Source organism: Nyctereutes procyonoides, unplaced genomic scaffold, assembly GCF_905146905.1.
Source record: "Nyctereutes procyonoides isolate TBG_1078 unplaced genomic scaffold, NYPRO_anot_genome, whole genome shotgun sequence".
NCBI classification, from domain to species: domain Eukaryota; kingdom Metazoa; phylum Chordata; class Mammalia; order Carnivora; family Canidae; genus Nyctereutes; species Nyctereutes procyonoides.
The window spans coordinates 11,216,448-11,241,901 of record NW_026575052.1 but is presented as its reverse complement, the minus strand read 5'-3'; the positions used below and the strand labels follow the sequence as shown (position 1 = coordinate 11,241,901).

The window sequence follows — 25,454 nt, the reverse complement described above, 5'->3', positions numbered from 1 at the left end:
TCTGGGTTCCGGATATTTTAAGTATCACTGTTAAAAGGGACAAGGAGATAAATGTTGGAAGAGACCCCCCACTGGAGCCTGGAGAGAGAGGTCTTTCTGTGGCAGGAACCGTGGGGCTGACAAGGCCTTGGGCAGCAGGAGCACAGGTGCGGCTCCAGGGAGGTCAGGACGTGGTGGGGTCAAGGGTCACACAGATCTGAGTCTGGCCAAGGGCTCTGCAGAGTGCGGGCCTGTGACTGCCTTCCTCCCTAGCCTTGGCGCTGCAGCAGTAAAAGGAGCTAAAAGCACTGGGCTCAGATGAGATCAAGTCCAGCACAGCCCCAAGTACATAGTAAGAACTCAGTTAACGGGAGCTCCCTTTACTGTCAATTTTACTTTGACTTCCTTAAATGTATTGGATCCAAATGCCTTTTGCTCTGAGATATACTTTGAACCATCTCAGTAGCCAATGACATAATGGTTACCCCCGAGTCTCACAGAACCCAGGGAGGTGGGAGGGTGGAGCTTGCTGCAGCCTTTTCCCAAATAGGAAAGAAGTGACTAATCCAGGGTCACAGCCTGAGTGAGGCCTTGGGTTTCCCCAGTCACCAAAACACTTCCCACCATCCCCTGCCCCCTCCCCCAGCCCCCCGCTGGTCCCCAGTCACACCAAAGCCGCACGTCTGGAGTCCATTTGGATCCACTGTGGACTGCCAACCCCAGCATTAGAGTCCCAGGCCCAGTCTGTGTTTAGCTCATAGTGTGCCAAAGGAATGCACATCGGGGGCCCAGGTGAGAATGTGATGGAAGTGATGGACATCCTCCCCGAGAAAAATGCACATGCGGACACACACCTAATCATATGCACAATCCATGGATTCACAGACCCCTGGCCAGGCAGCCCTGACCTGGGTTCCTGCTGCACTGGCTTGCTGGTAAGCCGAGCCATCCCAGGATAACCTCGCCAAACACCCACATTGGCTGGGTAAAAAGGGGCTCCTCTGGGCTTCTACCAGGAGACCACAGACCATTACTCCCACCACGACTTGGCTTGTGGTCACTACCACTGCAACCACTAAAGGCAGGAGCTGCCCGACACTGTGTTCCCACCCAGCCACAGGCCACTCCCTCCAAGTGCTCTTTATATATATTTCAAAAAGAGAACCTTTATTACTTATTCTTTTCCTCATTAGAACATCTTTTACAGCAACACAAAGCAAAGCACAAGACTCATCTGCAGATACACAGGAGTACACCAACAGCGTGTCACCAAGAGACCCACACAAGGGCCAGGTTGGACTCAGACACACACACACACACACACACACACACACACACACACTCTGTACGGCCTCTCAGGGCTCCTGGACCCTTGTGCCAGGAACAGCTGGTGTCGGGCCCTACCTTTGCTGCCTCGTAACAAATCCAGGAGCCAATACCAAGGTCTGGGGTGGGCAGCAAGGTGCAGGAGCTGGGCAGGAAAGGAACTGATCCCCACATTCTGATAAAGATGCTACAAATGCCACCCCACTCCTTGGCCAGGCACCTATCTTTGTGCTGATTCAAGTGCTTAGAGAAGTAGATTCTGAGAAATGGTGTGTGCTTTTCCTGGGCTGGTGAAACCCGCTCCAACTATCATTGGTGACTCAAGTTTAGTAAAGCCAGGCCTGGGAGGCACCTCCAGGTGGAGAGGTCACTGGCAGCTTTGCTGGGAGCCCCGGGGTGGAGGGAGGGGGACAGGGAGGAGAGGTGGGAGGAGGAAGGGAGACTAAGAGGATACAGACTATTGCTGGCACGTCCCAATCCAGGGATGAGAGTCAGGAAAGAAGAGCTCAATGCTTTGGGGTCTCATTTAGTTTCACCCTCCAAATTAGCATCAACACTTCCATTTCCACAGAAATCGGCAGCCAGACAACTAGCAGGGCACAGAGGCTCAAGCCAGTTGTGTGTGGAAAGGCACCAGATGGTTTGTTATGAAACACATTTTGGTCAGAAAATAGCTGGGGTTTTTGGTTCCTGGGAGGACAACAAAGCCAGAAAGAAAGGAGGTGTGAGCCAGGAGAGGCGAGGGTGAGAGGCAACTTTGGCATCAGATCCGGTTCTACTCTGCACTCCACCCCTTCCAGGCTTGGGGCCTGTCTCCTCCTCCGAAATGTCCTGACCAGGTCTCAGTGTTGGGCTCCACACAGTCCCAGGAAGCATGGGGAATTGGGGCTCAGAGATACCCACGCAGACAGGATGAGTGGGCACGTTCCCGTCCAGCTCAGGGAGAAAGGGCAGGTGGGGGACCCCGACAGAGGTCAGTCACACACAAATGATCCCCACTGTTGCAGTCAGACCCCGGGGACCTGTGGGCAGCCGGTTCCACTGGTTCCGAGCACTGATGGGGACCATCCACAGTGACTTGGGGCCCTTCTGTAAGGGCAGAAAGCTCTATGCAATGCAGCACCATTGAGGAGCCCCTGGGGGCCTCACCTGCCGTGCTTTAAAGTGCCAGCTGCATGTTGTCTTTGGTCAGGGGCTCCCCTCTGTCTCTGAGAGCCCCGGGGCCAGGGGCACAAGCCCAGGCCTGCTGGGCCCCAGTGGAAGGCACACTTGAGGACACAGCGCTCTCCTGAGGCTGCGGGGCCCTCCTGTGCTCAGAAGTGGGGGTGCCACCACGGAAATCTGGGTTCTTAGAGAGAGGAGAGACAAAAAATGCTTTGGTCACCGTCCTGACACCCACAGCAGAGCAGAGCTTGCTTGAGAGAGGGCAGAAAGCTGGTTAAAACACTGCGCTCGTGCCTGACGCAAAACCAGCTTCCGAGTTGAACCAGGAGTCACTGAATAAATATTCAAGGCATCCTTCAGTACTTACAGAAAGAGTGGGGCTTAAAAAAAAAAAAAAAGAAAGAAAAAAAAAATTTTCCTTCCCCCCTGCTTGACTGGTTGCAGCTTTGACCCGAAGGCTGAGGGCGCTGCCAACCAGCAGAGGGAGGCTGGGGTCCTGGAGCCGGCCCACCCTGCAACGAGAGGCTTTGGTCTGTCATGTGTCCTGCCAGTCCGGGCCCTCAGAAGCTGAAGAGGTCATCCTGCTCGGTGCTGCTGCTGTCAGGCTTGTCCCAGTCGACAGGTGAGAGGCACTGGGCGTAATGGATGTCCTGTGCTGTCAATCCAATGTCCAGGACCTGAGGGTTCGTCCGAGACTGCGCAAGCCTGGAAGGCAGAGCTGTGTGAGCCCAGGGCCCCGGAAGGGGCTGGCAGGAGTCTGAGCCGCCCATTCCCAGTCAGAAGTGAGAGGGCATGGATGGGAGAAGGCTGGGACACAGGGGCCAGAGGAGAAAGCCCTGGATGTCAGGAGAGCTGGAGCCTCGGACTGGAGTCTACCCTGGAGGACCAAAGGGCTCAGAAAACGCTGGGGGTAGGCAGGGGCATTACCACCATGGAGAGAGGCCAGGGCAGCAACACCAGCCCCAACTCCACCAGGAAAGAAGAGGAAGAGGAGCGCTGGTGAGGGCAGGAGGGACATACGGGGTGGAGGGGGTATAGCCAGAAGCAGACAGACTACTGCCTAGAACTCTGTTCAAAACACAAATTTAAAAAGGAAGGTAACCGAAGAATAGGGGAGAGGTAAGTAAATTACAGCCCTGGTCCTTAAAAGAATGTGAGGCAGTAAGTGAGGTGTTTACGAGAAGTTTTTAACAGCCTGGGGAAACCTCCTGATGTGTCAGTGTTAAGTGAAAATGAGGACCCCCAAATACAAATACCATGAGTTGATAAAGGCAAAAAGAAAAAAAAAGTATATACGTATAGGATTAGCATGAATTAAGCCCAAAAGTCTGGGCTGTGGGATTATAGGATGGTGTTATTTCCTGTTTAATGCTTTGCTGATTTTCAGAGTTGTTAATAAAGGGCACAAGATACCTAAGTAATCTGGAAAAAGCAAATAGAAGATTTTCCTAAAATGAGGGGGCTGTAGTCAGCTAGTGAAACAGGGTAAAAAGAATGTCTTTGCCTCCGTGAAAGGGCCACCTATGCTGACCCCCAGGTGCCCTGGCTGGGCCCTGGGGTTTCTAGCAGGCTCCAGCAGGGAGGGGTTGGGGAGGAAGAAGGGGACTGCCTGGGGTCCCCAGGGAGACAGGGAGACCTGACTGGCCCAGGCCCAGTGCTCAGAACCCTGAGCTGCCCAGGGCTCTCTTCAGCCCAGCCTTCCCCAAGCCATGTCCCCAAGATGAAGGTAGCCATGGCTACAGGAATGGCCCCCAGGAAGATGAAGAAATGCCACCACCCTCAGGCAAGACCAAAATATCTGCTGGCTAAGCCTGACATTCCTCCTCTATGTATTGCTCCATGGGCTTAATTAAGCATCACCTCCTCCCTGCCCCTTTCCATAACTGCAAAAGCCTCTGGAGGGAACAAAGTCTGCAAAAAGCCAGGTCTACAAGGCTACACCGAGCGTAGGAAGAGGGAACCAACCCAAGCTGCAAGTACTGAGTTCATCTCAGACTGTGGTAGAGAAGCCACTAGGAACAGTTTTTGATTCAACAGCAAGAGCCTTTTAGCAGACCTGGCCAACCCCACATAGTGAGTTCCCCATCCCTGGAAGTATTCAAGTTGAGTTTTTTGCTCTGGAAAAGGTCAGAGTTCATGTTCTCAGATATGGCAAAGGACCCCAGAGACGAGCCCATGAACGCCAGCACAAGGAGTCCAACTAACATTACCTTGAAAATGCTTCATCCAGGCCATCATCCAGCTCCTTGGAGAAAACAAAGCAGGACACATGAACCCTCAGTGGGGGAGCCTGTCCCAGCCCCGGGTAAGCTATGAGGACTTCAGACACAAGCACAGGAATCTTGTGAGTGCCCGGGGAACAGGCCCAGACAGGCCTCCCACCTGGCCCCTGCCACACGCATCTCAACCCATGGGCCCAAGCCTGGGAAGTGGAACAGGAGAAAAGAGCAGCTGGGTGGGTGCAATTCGCAGCTCTGCCACTACCCAGGTGACACCTTGGCCAAGTCACTGCTCCTCTTTGGGACTCAGCTTTTCCTTCCGGAAAGTGAGGGGGTTGGACTGGAGGAAGTCGATGGCTTTCAAGCTGAAGAGCAAAGGGGGCAGGGAAGGTTTTCTTGCTTTCATCCACTTCCAAAAACTGAGCCAGGATTCCAAGCTCATGAGGGATACCTGGTGGCAGGAACCCCAGAGCTTAGGTGAGAAAACAATGGGCAGGGCTCCCTGCAGCTTCCCTGAGTAGAGGGGTAGCTAAGGGTGGTTCCCAGGCAGCAGAGAACAGGCAACTGATGCCTACTCGAGGGGGCCGCTGGGTGGCTCCCAACAGGGAAGAGGATTTGAGTTTTTCAAGTGGGTCAACATTCCAGATATTTTAAAATTAAAGAGACACGACAAAGTAACGTGTGATTCTGCAAGTGATCCTAGACCAGAAAAAGGACATACATGTGGAGAAATGTGACTGTGGCCTGTGGATTACTTAGCAGCATCAGATCGATGTTAATGATGTCGATCACTGTAACGTGGTTATGTGAGACGCTGACACTTGAAGAATTTGGATGAAAGGTGAACAGGAACGCTTTGTACTGTTTTTATAGCTTTTTTTGTTAAGACCAAAATTATTTCCAAGTGAAAAATTTAAAAAAATTTTTAATAAAGAAACTAGTTTCCTCTGGGAGATGCTACAGGCAGGGGTCATCATCTTTATTGAGGGCATGAAAAAGCTGAGACACAGAGAGGTCAGGGGGCTTGCCTTGAGTCACAGAGTGAGTCAGGGGCCAACTGCTGACCGCCAGGCTTCAGGCTCCTCCTTCAGATGGCGGAGCGGGGAGGGGTGTCGGGAGCAAACCGTGCCCACGCCAAGAACAAGGGAGCCTTTGGCTGGTCCTGTGGTGGGCTGAGCCATGGACGCTCAGACCAAGAGGCTGGGCATTGTGAGGAGACAGCTGTGCTGGGAGCCAAGCCTGCTGGGGAGGCAGCCCCGAGTTCAAAGGGAACATTGTGTGCCCCCCACCCTGGGCCTGGGGGCTGCTGGGCTGAGTCTGGCCCTCCCAAAGGACTAAAGTCATGGGTGCCAGGACCTGGGCACTACAACAGCCTTAGGCCTCAACCAGAGATCAAGCTGAGGCTCGCTGGATCCCTGTGGGGTCCCCAGGCCACATGACCACTCACCCAGACAACACTGCTATTGTTCAAGGCTTGAGGCCTGGGTGCCTCGTCCACTTTAGTGGTGTTAGCGCTGACTGTGGACAGCGGGGCCTTGGCCGTCTCTTCCAAGTCCAGCAGGTTCCCAGTGGCAACCACTATGAGGGGTCCGGTCAGGTGTGTCAGTGGGAAGAGCTTCTTATTTCCAGGCCTCATCTCCCAGCCCCATCCTGGAGCCTCCCAGGCTATCCTGGTCCTGACTCTATCCTCAGGAATGGCCTTCCCAGGCCTATAAACCAGACCACCCAGAGCCCCACCTGTGCACCTCCTGAAGCAGCTGGACAGCTGTCCACAAGGCAAGAACCTCTTCCCAGCTAATGTGTTAATGTGTTAGGCTAAAATTTTTACATTCACAACAGGGTGTTAAGTTTTTTAAGAGATCACATGAGAGGATGTTAAATGCCTACACAGAGACGTGTACATATATTTATATAGCTGCATAGAGACATATTTGGAAGAACATGCACCAAAACGAGCAATCGTTAACTATATTTTCTAATTCATCTATAACGAACATGTATTACTTATTTAACAACAAAACAAAAACAAGAAACCAAGGGTCTGCCCCAGCCCAGGAGGGAATGGGGCCCTCTGGGTGAAAGGCAGACCAGATCACACAGCCTGATTCTGGCCCCACCCCCTGCCCAAAACTCACGGCTCTTCAACGACGGGGTGCTGTCTCGGAGGCCCCCGCCCAGGAGGTCCCCTCCCTCCTGGCTGGCTTTCTCCCTCTTCTCCTTCTCTGTGGGACCAAAGCACAGAGTGTTGGAACTCCTGCCCCCAGCAATCGCTGGACAGAGGCAGGCTGCAGCCAATCTCAAGGGGCGGGCAGTAGGTATCCACCAGGGAGGAAAGAAACTGCAGATCTGACCCTCACAAGAGCCCTGGGGAAGGGAGATGGCTGTTCCCATTTCTTCACAGGGGGACACGGACTCAGGGAGGTGAAGGGACCTGTCCACAGACACGAACCAGGTAGGTGATGAAGTGGAGTGGGACCTGAACTCCGGGGGCTTGACCACCCACTCCCCACTCCTCTCTACTCCACCAGTCTTCCCCTATTCCACCCCCACCCACCACGGTGTCCCCGAACAAGACTCACCTTCCTTGGACACCTGCCAAAACTCAAAGGCAACTTTGAAAGCCTGGGCTACTGTGAGGGTGACAGCCTGGGCCTGAAAAACAGGAAGCAGGTTGGGGGCGGGGTGCAGGTCAGGCAGGTAATGGCAAGTCTGAAATGCAAGCCCCGAGGCTCTGCTCCTTCAAGGCTCTGAACTGCCAGATGGGTGAAGGCAGAGTTCTGGCCCCTCCCATGTCACCAAAGCAGCCTAGGGGTGTAACGAGGCCACACGCTCTGCAGGCAGATGGGGCCACATCCTCACGACAGGCAGCCCAGCCAGGGTTCCCACCTCTATTCCAGCCCTGACATTTGCAATGGCTGTTCCCTTCCACTTTTTTCCCTTCCCTTTGGGTTTCTCTATATTCAAATAACTAGGAGGCTTACTTCCTCCAAGAAGCCCCCACTCCAACTACCTAAGCACTTCACACAGTAATTTAGCCCTTAGAATCAGAGAACAGAGAAGCCAGAACTGGGAAGGGCCTGGTCACTGCCTGCATGAGCCACAGCCAGAAGCACAGGTTAGACTCTGGTTAGCTCTATGACTGTTAGAGGGACTTATAACTGGACCCAAGATGCCAATGTGTGCCCGTGCAGGGGACCAAAACCACTCAGTGTCATAACTCACCTGTCAGAGGGGGCCACATCTCGGCCCTTCACCCCTGAGGAACTCCCATCTACCCCTTCAAACCCCACTCAGATATTACCAGCTCTCTCAGGTCACCAGCACAGAGGCCCCTCAGGTACCGACCTCTCCCTGGCATCATGCCTATGACAGAATCACCAGCTCACATGCCTGTGCCACCCCATCTGGGTGCTCCCTAAAGGCAAGAACCCGTTCTAAACACCGCTGATCCCCAGAGCAGACCAAAGCCCTCCAGAGCTGTAACACCGCACTGGCTCCAGGGGCAGGCCTCCAGAGGCCTCACTCAGCCTCCACGTTCATCTCAGCCTCTTCCTCTCTCTGCTTCCAGTTCAGGGTTAATCACAGCTCAGCTTCTAGGAGTGGGAGCCCCAGAGCTCAGCTGTAGCTGGAAGCAACATCCAGCTTCCTTCTGACAGCCTGGGCGTGGGGAAGAAAGTACTGGATTCTTTCAAGTGCGCAAGTTCAGGCCTAAACCAGCCTTGGACCCACTCCATTCCCCTCCACCAGACGACTTGATTTAATTGAGAAATGAATCTGTGGCTACTGCCTTGAAAACTTTTTTTAAAATTTAAAATCCTTAAACAAGCTGACTGATCCATGCCAATTAAACTTCACGAAGTATAAAATCTCATTTGAATGTCTCGTCATTTACATTTTTGATGGAAGTACGGGTGCTTTATGGCAAAACTTAAATATGGTAATTAAGTATGAAACTCTTCACAGCTGTTTACAATTTAAGCTGTCACGTCTGAATCAAGTTTAATAGACCCAGTTACCATTGAGAATTGCCCATGAACTAAAAATATGGGCTGATTACCAGCCGGAGTCAGCTCACTATACACCCAAGACAGGACTGGTCACCTAATGTGGCAGGGAGATGGAAACACCATTATTTTTGCCTCCAGGATATCTGGGGGCATGAACCTGATACTGTTTTTGCATAAATCTACTTGTTCATTTGCATACATTCCTGCCCTTTCGCCCTGAAATCCCGAGCTGCAAGTAAACCAAATATAACCCAAGATGCACATGTGTGCACGTGGCTGCAAGCCCAGGATGGGCAGGGACTTGGAGCGGGGTGGGCCCTGCTCTCTGGGGCGGCTGCAGGAATCTGGGCAGCATTACAAGAAAGGACTGCTCAGGGCTGCCCACGGGGAGGTCTTCCGTCCCTTATTCCGCAGGCTAAATGCTTATCCCTCCTAGGAGTGCCTCTAGCCTTTGGGTCTCTTATCACCAGAATCGGGTTCCACCTCACCCAGTGTTTCATACCTCTGGCTTGTTCCCAGTAACTAGGCTGTTAGCTCCTGCAAGGGGCCAAGTCTAGCTCAGGACCCCCCAGGATCCCAGATTCCAGCCTAGCCCTCAGACCAAGTCGGGCCATGTGTCCCTTATGGCTCTGCTGCCCCAGAAGCATAAATCCTGCACAGAAGGAGTACCTGAGGAATGCCAACAGCCATGTAAGGGAGAATGGCTCTGCTGCCCGGGGTAGAACTAGGGGGCGCCACCTTGTTTACTCTTGGTCTACCTGCACTGCAACCCTGGGCCCCCGTCAAGCTGGCAACCCCACTTTCACTTCAGAATCCAGAGGCTGCGGGCTGGCGGAGGCCTCCCAGTTGGGCCCAGGGAAGTATTTCTTTGTAGAGGAACTCATCCTGGTCGTGACAAGAGTCACCAGGGAAGGGAGGCCTGGTGCCTGTGCTGCCTGAGCTGAGTTGAACTGGTGGGTGACCCAGAGAGGAACCCCTTCCTCCCTCCCTGGGTGGTCCTAGACTTCTCCATTATGCAGGCAGCCCCGCGAGAAAGGGTGGGGACGCGAAGACAGTGGGCCCCCAGCCAAAGGCAACGAGGGCTGTGTCAGCATGCAAATCCGAGCTTCCCCAGCAGGTTGACTCTCCTTGGCCACCCACCCCGGCTCCAGTCACAGCTGAGTCCTCAACCACCAATCATACCATTTAATTCTGCACCTGTGTCTTTGCACGTGCTGATTCCTACACTGGGGTGCGTGCACTCTTCTACCACCACCCCCTTCCTCTCGGCCAGCAAACTCTTATTCCTTAGCCCTCAAAGCTTGACTCCAAACGTCTCCTCTTGAAGTCTTACTGACCTCCAGTGAGACTTAATGACCTCCACCCCCTATATTCCAGTTACCGAATCCTGGCTCCTCTCTCCCACCCTCTTGTTGGTATCTCTACGGCTGATTCCCTGAGTACCCAGTGCCCAGCACAGGGCATAGCCCCGGACAGGCAGTGGCGAACATCGTGGAGGCACTGGGCAGCAGGGGGGGTTGCAGAACCTGAGATCCCCGTTTCAACTTCTGCCTCCTCAAAAAATGTCCACCAAGCCCTGAGAATCTCATGATTTCCAACATGGCCAGGCTACTGCCAGCTTGGGCCCAGTAAATAGGTGGCCTGTTTACACTGCCCTGTGCTGGGCTGTCTGTAGGGTTTCCCCAAGGCTCCCTGAAGAGCAAAGGCCAGCTGAGAAAGGGTGGCTAGGCCAGAATCAAGCCAGTCAGCTCCTGACACAGAGCAAAATGTGCCAGGGAAAGTGAAGAGCCTGGGTAGTCATTCCCCTGCTGGATCAGGGTCCTGCTGTCAGGGCCAAGCAGTGGGCAGGTTGTTTTCCTCAATAACTGACCTCTTGGCCTGGGGGCAGGCTGATTCTGTTCAAGCCTGTCTAAAGTCCTCTGGCCCCAGACCAGGCCTCCCTTTAGCCGCTGGGCCAGCATCCGCTTTCTTTTACCCCCTGCCTCCCCTTCCCAGAGGAAGCCACTGGAGCCTGGAGCCCCTCCTACCCAGGGTCCACACTCTGCTGCAGTGGCTGTGGGCCAGCTGCCCCTGCCCAGTGCCTGCTCTGGTCAGTGGGGAGGAAGAGACAAACAATGGGGACATAATGAGCCTGTATTTTTAAGTCTGTGTGGCCTCATAAGAGACAAAGCAAAGAGTCACTGTCTGTGAGAACAAAGCTGTCATGGGAGAAGCCACTGCAGCTCAGGGACCTGGGGCATCACGAGGCCTTGGGTGAGTGGCTGGCGACACCAAGTCTGAAGGAAAGAAACAAGGTACACATAAGAAAGGGGCCTTTCAGAGCAATCCTGGAGGTCAATGAGGTGCCCTCTTCATTCTGCTGATGGGCAAGCAGCCCAGTGAAGGGCAGGGTCCTATCCATAATCACACAGCATATCAGCCAGGATCAGACCCCTAATCTTTCTCGTCCTGTAATGCTCTCTCCAAAAGACCTGTGTGGGAGGCTGAATCATAGTCCCCAAAGATGTCCACAACTAATCCCCAGAACCCATGAGTGTTAGCTAGAATGGCAAAGGAAACTTCCCAAATGTGACTAAGTTAAGGATTTTGAGATGGGGGTTGTCCTGGATTACCTGGGAGGCCCAGCCACGGGGGCCTTTTAAGAGAGAGGAGGCAGGAAGGTCAGAGCCAGTGACAATGGAAGCAGGAGGAAGACTCTTCTAGTCTAGTACTGCACTGCTGGCCCTCAGGTTGAAGAAAGAGCTAGGAATCAGGGAATGGTGGTCTCTAGAAACTTGTAAAAAGGCAAGGAAATGTATTCTCCCCTGGAGCCTACAAAAAGATCACAACTCTGCTGACCCACTTTAGACTTCTGACCTCCAGAACCATAGGAGAATAAATTTGGGTTGTTTTAAACCACTAAATTTGTGGTAATTTCTTACAGCATCTCTAGGAAACCAATAACATATTTCAAGCAGGCCCCGATGGGGGCAGCAAGCCTGGGGGCCACGTAAGAGTGCGTGTCCTCGATGAGAGGAGAGAGGATCCCGTCTCCTTGGTTCGGAGGACCATAGGGCATGGTGAGCAGGGCTTTGGGCTCCACACAGCAGTTAACAGGGGCCAACACTAAACCAATAAATGTCAGGAATCTCCTCACAGAGCAGATGCTCAGACCTTGGGGCCTCCAAAGTGAAAGCCTCAACATCAAAAGTGGACTCACTCTGGCTGCCGGTCCCCAAGTTCAAGACAAAACCCAGAGACCACGGAGGTCCCACTTGTCTCAGCTGGATGTGGCAAGGAGGCAGCCTGGAAATGGGGTAAGGAGCTCAGGGCTCCCGAGGTCATGCAGGGAGGGGGAGAAACATGGGTTTAAACCCTCGCTCTGCCTGGGCAGCTGTGTCATCTTCAGCAAGACAGCTGACCTCTGTGAGTCTGCTTCCTCATTAAAAATAAAAACAGTGAAGACAGTAGCAGCTGCCACCTCACAGAGCTGTGAGGACTAAACAGAAGCTCCCTTAAAATCCATCACTGAAAGAGGCACATGGTAGGTACCCAAAAATGGCCATTTCCCTCCCCGCTCCGGCCACAGAGAGCCAGTCCCCTTGCCCTTCCCCTGGGTCCTCTGATCACCAGGCTCCAAGGACTAATTCCTACAAGGGTCCGAACCCTCAGACCATACTACTGACAGGAGAGACTCCCCCTACCCCACGTTGGCTTGCCACCGCCCACAGGCCAGGCTAGCCAGCCAGGGCAGCCCACAGTGACAGACTGCCCAGTGACTGCGGCCTTACTCGGTGCTCTCACCATCCATGTGGGGTTCCCAGGAATTTCATACTTCCTATTAAGTGACATCCCCTCTGGGTCCTGCCTCTCCCAAGGGCAGGGCTGCTGAGGCAAGGCCAGAGCCTGCCAGGGCCCCAGGCCCTCCCCACTGACCATTTTCCGTTTGGTGCAGAGGAAGGCATGGCACTCGAGATTCTCGTTGTGCTGGCTCTGTGCAATGTAGGCAAACACTTTGTCGTGCATCTTGTCTGCTGTGCAATAGGAGATCCTGAAAGACAACAGGGGAAGTGTCACCAAACCTGGCACAGGGGCCTGCCCACATCTGGGGTGCCCCATAGGGCATCTCCCCTGAGTCCCTGAGAGCCAGCCATCTTACTCCACCAGGGGGAGACTCTGGAGACGGCTTTGGCCTCTGGGACTGGCATTCTGGGCCATCGATGGGGGGCACCCAGGCTAGGCAGGAAGGAATGCAGGGAAAGACAGGGTACTTCCCCTCTTTACTGAGCCATACCCCAAAATGGTAATGGCTATGCCCTTCCTGCATCCCAGGCAACGTTTTAGATATGACTTCACTTAATTCTCAGAGCTGCCCTCCAACAGGTTCTATAATTGTCCCCACTTTGCAGACGAGAAAACTGAAGCTAATGGTCTCAGACCACCAAGCTAGTGGCAGAGCTGAGACCTGTACTCACCTGCGGATTGCAGAGGTTATAACCACTGTCAGGCTACCCTTAAGGGTCTGGGCTGACCAGACGGAAGGGGAAGCAGGACACCACCCTACCCACCGATGCCCTTTACCAGGCCTTCCCTCCCTGCCCTCCATCCATGCCCCTGCCCAGAGGTTGGAGGAGTTCTAGGCCCTCTCTCCCAGTGTGACTGACACTGCTGGCAAATTGCCCCAGAGCTGTGATCAGAGGTGGAGGAGCTGGGAGCAGGGTGAGTGTGTGAAGATGACTGGACTGGGAGCCCCAGCCAAACCAGGAGGGACACGCAATCCCCTCCTGGTGGAACACGTGCCCCCATGCCCCCTCGTCTGCTCCTTCCCTGCTGCCTGCTCAGCCTGGGAATCTCAATTAGGAGATGGGATGCCTGGGTGGCTCAACTCTTGAGCATCTGCCTTTGGCTCAGGGAGTGATCCCAGAGTCCCAGGATCAAGTCCCACATCGGGTTCCCTGCATGGAGCCTGCTTCTCCCTCTGCCTATGTCTCTGCCTCTCTCTCTCTTTCTCTGTGTGTGTGTGTCTTTCATGAATAAATAAAATCTTTAAAAAGAGAGAGAGAGAGAGAGAGAGAGAGAGAGAGAGAGAGAGAGGAACTGGCAGCCCAGAGGTGGGACAGGAGCTCAGCTAACTCCTTCCCCCAGTGTGGCCCCAGCTCCTATCACAGCCATGAACAAAGGGATCAGCACCACTTAAGACCCCCAGGCCAGCAGCTACCTCTTCTCCATCCCAGGGAATCCAGCCTCCTGCCACCTCCCCGGGGCAGGCCTTGCTGGGTCCCCTCAGGCAGGCCCCTCCTTCTCTGCCTTCTTGGGAAATATTATACCCTCCCTCCTATTTCTTGCCCTCCATGTCCTCTCTGCCAGCAAGGGCTGGGTCTGAGGCCTCCCCTAGTTAAAGGAGGCAGGCACAATCAGGAAGGTGAGAGGAAGACACCAGCCAGAAACTCTAAGACCAAACCCCGCCCACCCCCACCCCTCACCTCTCCAGTACTGGCTTGTGCTCCAGTGGATTGAGCCAGTGCTTGGAGACAAAGCAAGAGGGTGGAGGGACGCCCGGCAGCTGGGTGCCCACTGGATAGAACTCCAGCCTTGGTGCCCTGGTCCCACCTCAGCTACTACCTCACTGTGGGGCCTTGGGCAACTCCCCGAGCCTCAGCTTCTCTGTCTGTAAAATGGACTGTCCCTTCCAGCACTGAAATCCTACAACTGACCAGCCAAGGGAGGGAACAGAGAGAGCTTGAGGTTCCAAGGGCTGGGCTCTGCTTCCTTGAAAACAGTACCCACCCCCATACCATCCCCACTCTGGCCTCAGACTCTGCCTTGAGGCCTCCCTGAATGCCTGGCCACATGTTCAGAGCTGAGCTGCTGCATTCACAGTGGAAGGAAAAGGCAGTGACTGGGCAGCGCTCTGCTCCAAGCCTGACTCAGCAGCCCGCCTCAGGAGGGGCAGTAGGGAGGGGGTCCTAGTCCTGACTAGAGCTCAGCTGCCTACTTCAACTAGAAATAATGACAGCAGCAACTGCCTTCTACCAAGTGCCCACTGACAGCCAGGCACTGTGCACTCAGCACTTCCTAACAGCACAAGGAGGCAGCATCTGTTTCCAACTGCACAGACACACAAGGAAACTGAGGCTCCAAGGTCAATCAGATGGAAAGTGCTGGAGCCTGGATTCAGAAAGGGTGACACCCCCCCCAACTCCAGCCCCTGCACCACTAACCCAAGTGGCAGAGTGAATGTGGGCAATGCTGAGCATACCTGTAAATGGACACGTTCTCAATGAGCTGGTTGGTGATGTTGTCGGTCAGGATAATCCCCCGTGGCGACACCTTGAGAGTCACTTTCTGCAGCTTCTTCCCGCTAGCCTTGGCCTTGGGGTAGATGTGGGTCAGAGAAGCCTGCGTGCCCCACTTGGGAACTATCTCATGGACTGCACCTAGCTTGTCCAAGCCCCAGACTCGGGGCCCCCGGTGAGGCCTCAATGTAGAGACAGCAGACACTCTGGGGAGGATGGAAATCCGCACTCTCCTGTAATAAACTCAGGGCAGCTGCTGCTCACAGAGCACCTGCTGTCTGCCAGGCACTGGACCTTGAGTCATCCTTATAGGCAACAGAGCTTCTCTCGGGGGAAATGGACTCAGAGGTTAAAGGACCTGCCCCAGGACACACAGGAGAGACCGCAGACTCTGAGCACTGACAGGGCTATCACAACCCAGCAGGATCACTCCTGGGGACTCCCCACTCCACCTACTACACGTGTGAAGGTCTGTGTGGAGGGCTCCAAGGCCACCACGGAAGGTGCACATCTAGGGCCATGCTTACTCAGGATGGGGAGCTAGGGATGGGGGACAGCTGGTCTCTGGTGGGTTACCCTGTCCCTCAAGCCAGAGGGCAAGTGATTGGGTGACAGCTTGGCACTAAGTCACCAACCCTTAGGCAGGGGACCTGAGTTGGGGGAGGTGAGGCTGGAAAAGGCCATGGCCACAAGAGCTGGAGGAGGACACTGACCCTGACCCCACAAGCCCAGTGGCTCCCCTCTACCAGAGTCCCTAAGCTGGATGCAAGAGGACTCAGGGGCAGGAACAGCTCAGATGAATCCAATCAGGGTAATAAGCAGGGGATGAGTGGTACCTCAAGAAGCTGGCCCTTGGCTCATGGCTCCCCCACCCTGCCTGGGGCTCACCGTGGCCACAATCCTCTTGACAGCAGCAGCTGACAGCTCCTCACCCTTGGGCTGCTCCACTAGCGTCATGCCCAGGTACTTGAGGCTGAAGAGCATTCCCTCGAGCAGTGTCTCCCTCGTGTCTGTCCAGTTCTCTGGCAGCTCTGGGCAGGAAGAAGACAGGTCCTCAGACCCTGTCCTCCCAGCCCCCACTTCCTAGGGAAGACGTAGCAAGGGGCATTTGGGTTCGTCTATCTACCATTATTTTTACCTATAGTAAAGAACAAACATTTTCCAGGACTCACCAAGAACCACGCTAAGAAACCTTATATAAAATAGCCTCATTAATTCTTACGACAATCTATGAGATAGATACTTTTATCATACCCACTTACAAAGACACTGAGGCCTGGGGAGATAAAATCACACAACCAAGTCCACAGAGCCAGCCAAGTATAAGAGCCAAGATCCGAACCCATATTTTCAAGTTCAAAGCCCAAATTCAACTTCAACACTAATGCTTGCTGAGAGCAAACCATGCTATTATTTATTTATTTATTTATTTATTATTTTTATTTATTTATTTTTTTTTTTTACTGAATCTTCTGCACAGTCCTGTGACGTGGATGTTATCCTCACTTTATAGATTAGGAAATAGGAAACTGAGGCTCAGAGACGCAAAGTCATCAGACAAAGACCACATACAGTGAGTAAAAGGTTGGGAGTTAGAACTCAAACCTGGGTGGCTCCCAGGGCCCCAGCCTGCTCCACTGGCCTCCATCTGCACAGCCCTAGAGAGGAAGAGGCAGGGAGGAGGGGGACCAGGAAAGAGGTGGTGATAGGGTCGGCAATGGGAGAGGTGATTGCTCAAATGACATCCTATGAAGGCTTCCTGAATCCAGCTCTGCTTCCCACCACCTGCACGTGTTGGGGAAGTCCCTTCCCCTCTCTAAGACAGTAATGCTGAAGCAATGACACAGAGCAAGGCACATGGAAAGGTCCTCTGAAAACTCTGGCCATGACAGAGATCAGGAAAGTTGGGAAATGGGGGAATGAGCCCAGCTCACTGGGTAGGGAAACAGATGGAGAGAGAGAGAATTGGAAAGCCCCTGCCTCATTCATCCACATGAGAGAGGGCCCTGAGCAGGCAGGAGGGCATGTGTGGTTTTCATCAGTGGTTTGAACAACCCCAGGATCCCTCCCCAGATCATTCAGCTGGAAGCAATGAAGCCAGAAGCGGAAGAAAGGTCTCTAGGGACCCTTCCAAGACCCATCACCAAGACAATGAACACCCCATGCTCCTGCCTGTCAAGGCCCTTTGCCTGTCCTTTATTATCCTTTCTCTGATGCTGCAGTGTAGGAGGTACTAGGATTGTACTTTAAAGAGGAGGAAACTGCTCTTTAGCTGCACACAATCTTGGATAGGGCAGGATCCATAGAAGAACCAGTTTCCAGGGGCCACCATGGCCAGGGCCAGCTTCCCTGGACCATTTTCTGAGAGAGGAGTGGAGAGAATCCTGTGCTTTCTTGCTCCTCCAAGGGCCCTCAGTGGCTGTAATGGAAGAGCCACAGGAAGAAAGCTTAGGACTGGGCATCAATGGTTCCAGGGCAGCTGAGGTTCTGGGCTGGCACAGCCTGGTTCCGAGGTTCCTGCACTATTGGGTCCAGGTGGCAGCACTGGGCCCCTCTCCCTTGTCTGGCCCATGCTGTCCCTCCTAGCAACTGTCTTGGGAGTTCTACTCCTCCCGGAGCTCTACCTCCCTCTGCACCAGTCAGAAGGAGCCTTGTATACCCACACCTCTCTGGCTTTGACTTGAACAAGCCACTGTCCCTTTCTGAAACTATTCCTCCTCTGAAAAATAATGCACGTATGTTGGGTGAGGGATGTTTTAAAGAACTTACGGGTGTACCCAGTCCCCGTTTGAGATCCAGGTGAGCAGGGACTTGTTGACGGGTCATCCAGAGTCTGGCATGTAGTTGGCACTCAGTATCTGCTGAGTGAAGAAATGACCTGGACAACTCCAAGGGTTCTTTCAGCCTTGCAATGTCTCAAACCCCATCCTTAGCTCCAATCCCCAGCCCATTGCTCTCTAGCCCTTGAACTTGGGCCACCGACCCAACATGAGGCCCAGCCCCCACTGAGAAGACCCTCAAAGTGACCCTATCCACTGCTGTATCAATCACAAGCCTACTTCACTTGATCCTCCAAAAAAGAATCAGAAAGTCCCTGAGGTGTCCCAGTTCTGGGATGGGTGACGGAAGTCCCGGAGAAAATCACATCTGAGCCTTGCTCTCAAAGAAACCAAACACCACCATATTACCAGTGCAGAACAGAGCTAGCGAGCAACAAAAACAACAATAACAAAGCAGCTCTTACCATTACTTCTAACATTGACAGTACTTTGCAGGCACACATTCTTTCATTTCTGTTTCAGAGGAGGGAAGGGAGAGTCAAAGGACAAGTAACTTGTCACATTAGTTGTTGTCTGACTGTAAATAAAGCCCAAGCTCCTGACCAGTAGCCCATATAATCTTCTCATGAGGCAAACTACCTTGATTTTAGCAAAAGGTCAGAAAGAAGTTCCTAAAGCCAGAGATACTTCTTCCCACAATTCCTAATTCCTGAGGCTTCCCCTCAGTGGGTACTCAAACTACCACTCTCAACCCCAGATGCATCTAAACTACACGCTGCAATGCCTATCGCTAAGGTCCTTGACAGACATTGCTAATCGATTGCAGCTCTGTTCCCTCTGATTTTCGGCTTTGGACTGTTTCTCCATATAAGGCTCCAGGCAGGCAATACCAATTAATCAGGGGTGGCCTCCTTCATCTCATTATCCATCCCTGCCCTACAGCAAGCATCCTTCCTCTCCGCCATTTTCGTGTCCCCACTACCCCATTTCCTCTGGTTCAGTTGGCCCCTCTCCAAAGCCACTTCCGTTCCTTCTATTCCAAAGGGCCAAAGCTTGCCAAGGTCACAGATGACCTCTTTGCTGTCAAAACAATCCCCAGTCCTCCCTGACCTCTGAAATGCTTAGCATATTCTGCATTCTTCCTTTTCTGGCCTGACCCCTCCCCTATTCTGTGGCCTCTTTCATGAGGGCCCTGGTAGACTGGTTACCACTCATCACCCTTGGAGACCCTCTGCCCCAACTCCTCACATGACAGATGACGAAACTGAGGCCCAGGGAGGGATGGGACTTGGGTAAGATCCCACAAGGCAGAGCTTCACTCCCACACACACACCCCAACCCACTAGAGGCAATTCTGACTACAGGGGAGTCACAGGTGTCCCAATCTTCTCTCCCACAATATCCCTGCATGCACATACTCATTCACACGCACCTGAGCACACACAGCAGAAGCTCCAATCATGTAGAGCCTCTTCGTGATGTAACATTTTCTTTCCCACTTCTCTAGCTTTGCTTAAGGAGTTCCTTCTATCAGAAATGCCCTTTCCTTTATTTGATTGAAACCCCTTGCATTTAGCCTCATCCAGGCAGCCTTCTTGAAGGCAGGATAGCCTGGCTGTTAAGAGCAAAGCTCTTAATCCTAGAATCCCAATTCTGACATTGTTTGAATGATCTTGAGCAAATTCATTACCTTCCCTGACCCTCAGTTTTCTCTTCCAATAAAATGCGGGAAACAACAGTCCCAGGCTCACAGGGCTGCTGTTTTGACCCTTTGATGAGATAATGAGGTAATAAAACGTAATGTGCTTAGCACAGGACCCCGCCCTTGGTCACGCCTCCTGATGAGGCCCTCTGTCAGAGGGTCGCTGTGCCTCTCTGGAGCATGGATTTCCTTCTCTTCCTTCTCCAGCCACATCACTCACAGCCAGCAGCTGCCTACCATGTGTCTTCCTCTTGAAGGACTCTCGTTCATGTGCGTCTCCCCCAGGAACAGAAGAAGGTGCACTCCTGTCCAGTGTTACGGCTCGGCCTCGTCCTTTTCCTCCTTCCCATTACCCTATCCTCCCGGCCCAGCAAGATCCTCCTTCCCCTCTAGGGAGGGAAATCTGTCTCCCCTCCTATACTGTCCTTCTGGGCATGACTCATAAGGTCTCTGGTGCCCACACCCTCCCTGAAGAAACCTGCACCAAAGAGCACTCAGTAAGACAAATGCAGAGTTTGTGTCTGCTCACCATCCATCTCAGGCTGGCGGCCACATGCTCCTTCCTAGGAGGAGCCCGGGGCTTTGGGAAGAGCTCCCAGAGGCCCTCAGGCAAATACAGGCCTGAGTCCACAGCCCTGTTCCGGTCCTGGTTATTTTTGGTCCTGTGGTGGGTAATGACTGCGCTATTTTAACTTAGCAATTTTACAGATGACCTGCTGTCACAGTTAGCTGGGGACGGACCATATGCCCAGTTTAACTCGCGGCTGCAAACTCATTAAGGCCCCCTGCCCAGGATTTGGAGCTGGGCAGGGTGCCCTGTGCCCCTTTGGCTGCCCAGGAGACCCAGCCTGGCTGGTGTCTGGAACATCAGAGCTATAGCCAAACCCATGGGCCAGGGGAACCATCCAAGGGCCCTGGCCTCCAGCCTTTTCTAGTCTGGTGGGGAGGTGGCCTCAGAAGCCACAGAGTAACATCTGAGAAGGCGACCCAAGCCCTGGCATGACCTGGAATGTAGCTGCTTCTCTAAGGCCACAGTCTCTGACAAATGGGTTCAGTTCCTCAAGATCATCATCAGAAACAGGTTCATCATGTAAGAAGTGTCAGGCAAATTCAGAAGTTAAGATTATCAAAAGAAAATCATTAAAAAATGATCATAGTGTAAGCTCTCATTTCCTGGATGGCTACTTACTCTGTAAGAGAAAAACATGCTTGTAAAGGTTAAAACTATGGGGTCTGGAGATGGGCTATGGGGTTCAGGCACTCCATTCACCTCCCTGGTCCTCCGTTTCCTCACTTAAAAATTGCGACAAGAAGCTTGTCCACCGCACAGGGTTGTTGTGAGGGTGAAATGAGTTCACACACGAGGTGGGCTTAGAACCATGCCTGGCACATACTGAGGGCCACTGAAGTGTGAACTACTGTCATTATCCAGGGTCGAGGGCTAAGAGCTTGAATGTGCACGCAGCCATTCGCAATATTTTTGAGGAGAGGCAAGGATATATTAGGATTCCCACTTTACAGATGAAGAGGCTCGGAGGAGTCTGGCCATGACTCATAATTGACAACGCTGGTCTTTGCCTCCCACAGCCCCATGCCATTCGCCCACTCCCGCAGCCCACCGAGCTCCTTCCCATGTGAGGCAGGGGTCAGGACCTCACAAAGGGATGGGCATCGTGTCCTGCATGCTGCCTGAACAGGGTGAGCAGGGGACGACCTGACTCCTTCAAGGCACATATGCCTCCCTCGGCCGCCAGACCTGTGAGAAGCAGTGCCCCGGCCTCCAGTTCAACGTCCCCTGCACCTGCTGTTCCCTCTGGCTGGAAGGCTGTTCCCAGGTTCCTCCCTCCCTCCCTCACATGTGCTCCAAGTCACCTTCTTGGAGAGGCTTTTCCTGACTGCCTGCACGGACGCTCAGTGCCCCACCGCCATCCCCTCAGTACACACCGTTTCCACACATGCCACCTCTGCCTGCAGCTCTGGCTGCCAGAGGTATCAATGCCCATGCTCATTGGGGCATTAAGGGCTCCCATCCCTGAACCCGCCACTGCCAGGAACTGCCCCTCAAACAGAATACCCGAAGAGCACATTCTCTACTGCCTCCCAAAGCTCCCAAAGTACATCCCAAGGGATGGCCTCCGGTCACCCATGCTGATGACTGGCTTCATACTGTCCACTTTTTGGACTCTCTTCCCCTCTCACTTCTCCTAGAAAGATTTCCTGGGATCTCTTTCCAAATAGATTTTATCTGCACTCAGATCCTTCTCTCAGCACCTGCCTTCTAGAACCCAAAGCAAGATACTACTCTAAGAAAGCTGTCCCCGCCATTTCCTCAGCCCACTTTATCCTTCTTCACGGCGTCACCACTACTTATCACCACACCTTTCATTTGAACCCTGGTCCTTCTGTCTGCCTCCTCCAGACAGACTGACTTGTTCACCACACTCTCCAGTACCTATCAGTGTGTGACACACAGTTTGTGATCAATACGTATTATGACCTGGGGGCTTATTTGCACTATGTTTTATTGTGAATATTATAATTAAGTACAGACAGAGTCTCTGTCCCCTGTGTACCACCAGACTCTAGCGTTCCTGGAACTTGTACCCTGCATATTTTTTTACCTGCTGAGTCCTTGGACAACCTGGAAGCAACCTGAGGATCAGAGAGACCCTTCTTTCCAAGAAGGGATCTGAGGGGTCAGGGTGAGTCAATTTTCAGGCAGTTGGAAGAAAGGAAAATCCCTGGCTAGGGACTGAGATAAAATATTTATGGTTCCTGAAGAGATGGGGAAGACATGTGTGGGAAAGGGAGACAGTTCTCCTTCCAACTCCCGACCAGCCGGGAGACAGGTGGTCATGAGGTTCCATCCAAAAAAAGCCTGGGGTTCTAGCTTGCTGTGTGACCTCAACCAAGCTGCCTCCCTTCTTTGGGCTTCAGTTTCTCGACAAATAAAACAACAATCGTGCTAATCCCAGCTGAGGCTCAAAGCTGATAGCAGGTGTCAAGTCTAACCTTAACTCCACTGGCTTCATTTTAGCCCTAAAAGTCAACCACAGGTCTCAGTTCCAGGTGGCCAGAACACCATCTCAAGCCAAGCCTTCTCAGCATCTTCAGCCCAGACACACCCCACAGCTTCCCTCTCTACCCTGTGGCCACCACTGTTCTCAGGGGTTGTCAGCCGAACCTAAGATGGGGCCTGCCCAGCTCTTCCTGTGGCTGGAGTCCAGGGGGTACGGGGATTAGACCCCTGGGCTGGGGATGTGGGGTGCTGCCTCTAGGAAGCTGTGTTAGAGCCTGACACCTCAGGTCTTTTATCTCTGACACGGGTCTGATAAGAATCCCTGCCGTTACTTCAAAGGAGCAAATGAAATGAGAGAAGCAAAAACTGTGTAAAATATAAAGTGACAAAAGCAGGAGTTACTGTTTACTGAATCCCTTTGCTATTCCAGGCAAAACACTATTTCATTTAATCCTCACCAAAAAAAAAAAAAAAAAAGAAAGAAATCTGAGCTGGGTACTATCGCTATTTACAACTTAAAGATAAGGGAACTGACAACGACAAGGGAGAGATGAAGATTCTAGAAAGCTCAAGACAGCACTCTGGGCTTTCTGGGGATCTGCAGGGGAGGGCGTTCTCCTCTCCTTTTCTCTGGGCCCCCAAAACTTGTTTCACCACAGGAGTCATCATGACAGGAAGTGGGAGCCGGACAGAAGGAAACTATCAATTAGTTGTCAAGAAGAAGCATTATCACTAACTTTCTCAACATCCCTGTCAGGTTAGAATTCTTTATCCCCATTTTGCAGGTGAGGAAACTGAGGATCAAAAAGGAGAATGACTTGTTCGGGATCAGGGCAGCAGGAGAAACTCTTTTCCACCATCCATGGTGCCTACCTCTCCCCTTTCCTCAGAATCAGAGGCTTCTAAGCTTTCTTCCCTTACCCAGCACCCTCTTCCTCCCTCATCCCAGGAGAAAACTGCAGGGTTCCCCCACCGGAACAAACCATTATTCTCAGAAGTCCCAGTCAAATCCCAAAAATACTTAAAAGGGCTATTTAGAGGGCCAGTAAATGGGGGAGGTGGTGCATCCCCCGTCTGGCCCAAACCAGCCCTAATGGGTCTCCGACCCCATCCCCACCAGCAGGCACCAGTCCATGTTCCCAGTGCCAGCCTTGGTTTTGGAGGTGGCTACGGCTGCAACAGCACACTGGGGCAAAAGGGAGGGGCAGGGCGGGCTTCCTAGGCCCAGACACGCTGGCACTGAGGACTCTGAGGACTCGGCTCCCCCCGAAGGAGCCCAGGAGGGGAGGAAGGGGGGTGGGGTGTGACTGTAGTGTCAATGGTTTCTAGGTGCGAGGAGAACCTGGAGCCCCAGGTGCTCGACAGGAGTGGGAGGTGGGAGTGTACACAAGTCCTGGTCGGGCTCCCCACCGACCAGGAAGGCCTCTGGGACTCCAGGCAATCCACTCCCTTTCTCCTGGAGAAAAAAAAAAAAAACGGACCTGGGCTGGGTTTCTCAGGCCTCATGGGAAGAAGGTGCCAGGTGACGGGTTCCCTGGGAGTAATTTGAGACGGGGGGGGGGGGGGGGCGCCTCCCAGACACCCTCGGGAGAGGCGAGAGGTGGCGGCGAGTCTGCCACTCGCTTGGGCGCCCGGGGGCTTTGGAAGCCCGAGGGGGAAAGTGCGAGAGAAAACAGGTTTCAAAATTAGCCAGCCCCGCCACCCAGACGTGGGAAGAGGAGGGGGCGCTGCGCTCTGGATACGTCCTGGGACCCCGGGCCGAGCCTCGCCCCCAACCTCAAGCAGGTACCTGCCAACCCCGCTCGCACCCCTGGGTCGGGTCCTGGGCGACGGCGAGTCAAAGGCGACCTCACGGGGCGGTGGGAGCGGGAGGCGGGCGCCGGGGAGGCCCGGGGCTCCGCGGGCACCTCCCCCTCCCCCGAGCGGCGCGGCGCGGCGCGGCGCCCGGTGCCCTCGCGCTCACCTGCGGCCCCGCCGACTCGCCGCCCGCACCTGGGGGGCCCGGGCTCCGCCCCCCCCGCCGCCCCGCCGCCCCGAGCGCGCCCGGGAGCCGGAGCCCGACGTGACCCCGGGCGACCTCGGGCCCCGCAGGGCCGGCCGGCGCGGCCCGACCCCCGCCCGGCCCCGCGAGCCCGCTCACACTCACTCCGATGCCGGCCGCCGCCCCCCCAGCTCTGCTTGGCGAGGCTCGGGCTCCGGATCAGCGCCCGCCCGGCGGACTTGAGCGCGTCCATGGCCGCTCCGGCCGCCGCCGCCAAAACTCCGTCAGGGAAAACTTTCCGCCGGGGCCGCGCGGCTCGCGGGCTCCGCGCTCCTCCCCCCGCGGCGCGAGCTCCGCGCCGACGTCCGACGGGGCGGGGCGATGGCCGGGCAGGCCCCGCCCCCGCCCGGGCCCCGCCCCCGGCCCCGCCCCGGCGGCCCCGCCCCGCCCCGCCCAGTGCGGGCTTCTGCTCTTGCTCCCGGAGGGGGTCCCCACAAACGGTGCCCCTAGGGTAAGGTCCAAAGCCCGACTTGCCCGCTCCTTTCCTCCCTCTCCCCGTCCCCTTATTCCTAGGATTTCTAGGCAGCCCAGTTGAAAGGTACTTGGGGCCCATTTTACAGGTGATCAGACTTAGGGTCAGAGGGTCCTGTCCAACAGGAGGGTGATGCCCAGGGCGATGGGAGGCTTAGGAGACGTGGGAGTAGTAGAACTTTGCTGGGAACCGGGCAGGACTTTAAAAGTTTTTCTTAGTAAGACCAGCTGGGCATTTTACTCACCCTAGAGCGCCTAGGCTGCTCTCTGGCACCACCCTGGACACCTGGACTGCCCCACCCTACCCGACTCCCCTTGTAGTGATACGACCTGGGTACCCACTACTACGACACTGACTTGCTCTGTTACCTTAGGCAACTCTTTCCTTTCTCTGGGTCTTAATCTTTATCTGTCAAAGGAGATAGGATTCTATTTCTAGTGATCCTTCCAATCTGCCAGGGCCAAGTACAG

General features: G+C 54.0%; 1 protein-coding gene across 2 annotated transcripts; it reads right to left on the bottom strand.

The window, feature by feature from the left end:
• Positions 1-1,127: 1,127 nt before the first annotated feature.
• On the bottom strand, positions 1,128-24,791 carry LDLRAP1 (low density lipoprotein receptor adaptor protein 1). 2 transcript variants are annotated; one of them, XM_055331859.1, is made up of 9 exons: positions 24,618-24,791; positions 15,859-16,001; positions 14,934-15,046; positions 12,611-12,725; positions 7,268-7,340; positions 6,824-6,910; positions 6,136-6,266; positions 4,680-4,714; positions 1,128-3,174 (listed from the first exon to the last, which is right to left on the bottom strand). In XM_055331859.1, exons 1-9 carry the CDS (start codon positions 24,703-24,705, stop codon positions 3,030-3,032), a joined length of 930 nt encoding a protein of 309 aa, XP_055187834.1. In that variant the 5' UTR covers positions 24,706-24,791; the 3' UTR covers positions 1,128-3,029. The 2 variants fall into 2 exon arrangements, with proteins under 2 accessions (XP_055187834.1, XP_055187835.1); XM_055331860.1 differs by having other exon boundaries at positions 4,680-4,711.
• Positions 24,792-25,454: the final 663 nt, after the last annotated feature.